This window comes from Clinocottus analis, unplaced genomic scaffold (genome assembly GCF_023055335.1).
Source record: "Clinocottus analis isolate CAN_PGR_092001 unplaced genomic scaffold, fCliAna1.0.p SCAF_8, whole genome shotgun sequence".
Lineage (NCBI taxonomy): Eukaryota > Metazoa > Chordata > Actinopteri > Perciformes > Cottidae > Clinocottus > Clinocottus analis.
In genome coordinates, this window is record NW_027176240.1 from 21,644,136 (window position 1) to 21,648,780 (window position 4,645).

Below are 4,645 nucleotides of genomic sequence, written 5' to 3' on the forward strand. Positions count from 1 at the left end.
CAATAAGGGCCCAGGCCGAGGCTGTTATCTGGCAGTAAACTGACACTGGGTAAGCTGTCACTTAAGGCCAAAGTCCATCACACAATACTGAGGAAAGGGCAGAGCTTTCCAGAGCGGGCCGCCGACCAACAATAGAAGCAATCTGACTGATAATGTGAAGACATGACGGAGCCGCTCCGGGTCAGCCGCTCCGGGTCAGCCGCCCGGCGGGAAAACGGATTCACATTATATTCACGGGGCCGAGCCGCTGCTCGTGCCACGTGCTGTACGTACAGGAGGTGTGATGTCACCAGGAGCTGTGATGTCACCGCGTTTGGAAAGCAGTCTGACGAGCCTGCTTAGACCACACTTTGTACAGGAGCTGCACCTTTAACCATGAAAGAGCATCTCATAGAGCATCTCATAGAGCTCCTCATAGAGCTCCTCATGGAGCTTCTCATAGAGCTCCTCATGGAGCTTCTCATAGAGCTTCATATAGAGGCTCTCTGGTGGTTTAAAGGCTTGGGAGGACTTGATGTCCCGGCTGCAGGCCCTTGTGTTTGGAGGCCGCTCCCTGAGCGATGCTCAGTGGGGCGGAAAAATAATTTGAATTCCCATTAAAAAAAAAAGAAACGAGCCGGATCTTCCGCAGCTCTTCCTCATCATCGGCTTCATCATCGGCCTCGTTCCCGTTCACTTAAACAAGGAAGAATACCTCTGGATTCATCTGTCAGTGCACGTCAGGACCTAGTGGGTTAAATAAGGCCGAGTCAAGTGTATATATATATATATATATATATATATATATATATATATATATATATATATATATATATATATATATATATTAATCTATTCCAGATTTATGTTGTATTTTGTGTTCATTATTAAGGAGAAAAAACGGAAACAATAAACTTAAAGAAACTTTAAAAAACAGCCATCATGTATAATTCAGTGTTCCTCTGGTATTTGTATAGTATTTGTATTTATATGTATTTATATAGTAATATCAGGGCTGCTAAGGCTTCTCTGCTGCTAAACAGAATCACAAAGTTATAGCTATTTTATCTTTAAAGTTTTAATTTTTAAAATGTTTTTAAAATAATTTAAAGTTTAACTGAACAACTGCATAGGTGATAAATCCACAGCCAGCCACTGATATATATATATATATATATATATATATATATATATATATATATATATATATATATATATATATATATATATATATATATATATATATATATATATAAAGTCATTATGCAATCACTGGGATATGATTATTCTATAAGATAAAGCTTGATCGTGAACATAAACCTACATTTGTACATTTAATTCATCAGACTGACAGCTGTATGTTTGAGGAGCACAAATCCTCAAAGGAATTAAATAAACAAAATAAAATGGTTTAATCGTATTATGAGATGAATACACGGCATCATAGTTTATTGAAACGGAAAACACAAATTAATCTCTATCTAAAAATATAGATCTGATTATGAAAACATGTAAATTAGATTTAGATTATTTTTAATAAAATAAGAATGGCATTAATAAAAATCATTATCGCCATATTTAGTATTTCCTGTGTCGGTGTAGAATAAATCAAATGGACTCTCGGCCTCCAGCAGCCTGAGAGCAGCGCAGCTCCTCACTTGTGTCCAGAATAGTTTGTGTTTGACAGTTTGTTAGGACTTCATGTCATACACACACCAGGTTGGGTTACACGCACATAAACACACACGCGCGCGCGCGCGGCCGGGTTAGGATGTTTTACACTGCATGGAGAGAGAGAGAGAGAGAGAGAGAGAGAGAGAGAGAGAGAGAGAGAGAGAGAGAGAGAGAGAGAGAGAGAGAGAGAGAGAGAGAGAGAGAGAGAGAGAGAGAGGGCTCATAAAACACATCCAGGTGATTATTAGACCTTCATAACACGTGATCACGTGACATCAGACATGAAGAGCACTTCCGTTTAAAACGCAGTCAAGTTCACAGGCAGAGCGGAAGTAGTCTGTCCTCACGTGACCTGCGCGCTGTGGCACTGACGAGCGGTCGCGTCCAGTGATGAAGGCCGCGGCTCATCATCATCATCATCATCAGACGGCCTCTCGGGCCTCGGATCAAGTTGGAGGGTAAATGACGTCACAGAGGTGATGTAAATGGAGCCGTCGCGCTCTGATGAAGAGAAACCTTCTCGCTCGATTAAGATTCATTTTATTATTCAAAGTCCGACGTCCGTGTCCCCGCAGCCCGCCGGAGGAGCTCTGCCTGCCGGGCAGTTAGTGTCCGCAGCCCGCGAGGCGCTCTCCTTCCCGCGGGCCTCAAAGTCCCGCAGCCCGGCGGAGGCTCTGCTTCACGGGCCTCAGACCCCTACAGCCCGTTAGAGGCTCTCTCTCCCGGGCCTCAGACCCCTACAGCCCGTTAGAGGCTCTCTCTCCCGGGCCTCAGAGCCCTACAGCCCGTTAGAGGCTCTCTCTCCCGGGCCTCAGACCCCTACAGCCCGTTAGAGGCTCTCTCTCTCTCTCTCTCTCTCTCTCTCTCTCTCTCTCTCTCTCTCTCTCTCTCTCTCTCTCTCTCTCTCTCTCTCTCTCTCTCTCTCTCTCTCTCTCTCTCTCTCTCTCTCTCTCTCTCTCTCTCTCTCTCTCTCTGCGGGGCCTCAGAGCCCCGCGGCCCCGCAGAGCTCCGTGTCCCGGGTCGTTTACACGCGGGCCTGCATCGTTTATGACGCGTCTCTCTTTATCCGCCGGCGCTGATTAAACTGTGCTCTGGCTGTGAGAAGAGAATTAATGGCTGAAGGCGGGAGTCTTGTCTTCTGGTTCATGCAGAAATAATTACTCTCTGTTTGCTCTGCAGACAATTTGTATCCATAATTTATTGAAGCGATTGTGCAGAAAAAAACAGCCTTCTCCCAATATTATGAGGATGATTAATACTATTACTTTGATCTCTATTATTATTATTTCTATAATTATTATAACTATTATTGCTATTTTTATTATTATTATTATTATTATTATTATTATTATTGTGACTGTTACCATCGTTATTCTCATTATTATAGAACATATCTTTCATCTTGTGCCGGTCGCGCATGCGTAATGGCGCGCGCGGCTCGTGCTGCTCTCATTATTTATATCTCTCATATTTATTTTCTTTCGTGTATACATATATATTTAGCCGTGTGTGTGTGTGTGTGTGTGTGTGTGTGTGTGTGTGTGTGTGTGTGTGTGTGTGACAGGTGTCGCAGCACTGACCGCTGGTGTCCTGGCCTTTACAGCCGGGCTCGTGCTGCGGGGTCCCGGAGTCAGAGAGCGACAGCGCCGGGCTGCGAGCCTCACTGTCCGTCAGCAGGTTGAAGTCCATCCCCAGGTTCTGCACACACACACACACACACACACACACACACACACACACACACACACACACACACACACACACACACGGACACGTGTCAGGATCATCCTTCAACACATTAATACATCACATCATAATGATCATAATTACATAATGATGTCATTATATATATATATATATATATATATATATATATATATATATATATATATATATATATATATATATATATATATATATATATATATATATATATATGAGAAGGTTTCTACACAGCAAATGTCTTCTTTTTTAATTTATTTTATTTTTTATAGGGGTGGCCATAAAAAAATACAATATTTACATTTTCAGTTAATATGCTAAAATGAACAGCATCGGTCATGTGATCATGTGATCAGGTGCTCGTGCCTTCATTCATAATTAGGTCCTTCTGTCGTGAGCAGTTCATTGCCAGATGTAAATACATATTTGGTTGCAGAGTCCCTGCCTTCTCTCTCCGGAGGCTGCGTGTCCGGCCTCCTGCTCGGACACAACATATTTAAATGTGTGGCCGCTCCACCTGAAGTGTGTTTGTGTGTATTTGTTTAATTTAGCGCTGTGTTCCGTTTCTATTTTCTCTTCGACCCCCCCCCCCCCCCTCCTCTCCCTCCTCCCCCCTCTGCTTGGTTGTAATCCCGATCCCTTCACACGTGCCTGACATAAGCGGCTATAACAAGAGCCCGACTCTATTTCGGAGCTCGGCGGGGGGAGCGATGGAGTTATTGCTGTAAATAAAACACAGCGTGACACTTCCAAGCCAAAATTGTCGCCCGAAGAGATGGAACCGTGTCCCGGTGGAGCCCGGGAATAGCGGCTGGGTTCATGTATCCGAGGGCAGTTAACACCTTGAAGACCTGACGGGACGACGAACTTGGAAAGTCGATAATTATTATTATTATTATTATTATTATTATACCTCCGTTACATTTCATGTGATCAAAACAAGCGTCCGGAGTCGTCCTCGTGGGGCTTTGTCGTACCCGAGGAGGCCGTTCAGACGTTACTCAGCTGATGAAGGGTTTAGCTTCCTCAAAGAAACGGCAAACCACATCTAACGCCGGAGTTTACAGAGGGCTGAACGGAGGGAGGCCTCGGCGTGTCTCCCTCTTCACCCTCCTCCTCTGTTCAGCCCCGGGACGAGAGAGGGAAACCTTGAGTGCACATTGTCTCCACCGCAAGAAATCCGTGTCATCCCAGACTTCAAGAGGCCGTAAACCTGAGATCCCCCTGAGCTGGAGCCGCGCTCGAGAGCGGGGAACGCTGGGAACGCTGG

General features: G+C 44.5%; 1 protein-coding gene across 1 annotated transcript in view; it reads right to left on the reverse strand.

Annotated features, from left to right (window-relative positions):
* Positions 1–3,342, reverse strand: part of pitx3 (paired-like homeodomain 3) — an 11,130-nt gene extending 7,788 nt beyond the window's left edge. The window contains exon 1 of the mRNA XM_068568119.1: positions 3,234–3,342. Within this exon, the coding sequence (XP_068424220.1) occupies positions 3,234–3,342 (109 nt within the window). The remainder of the gene's footprint in view (positions 1–3,233) is intronic.
* Positions 3,343–4,645: the final 1,303 nt, after the last annotated feature.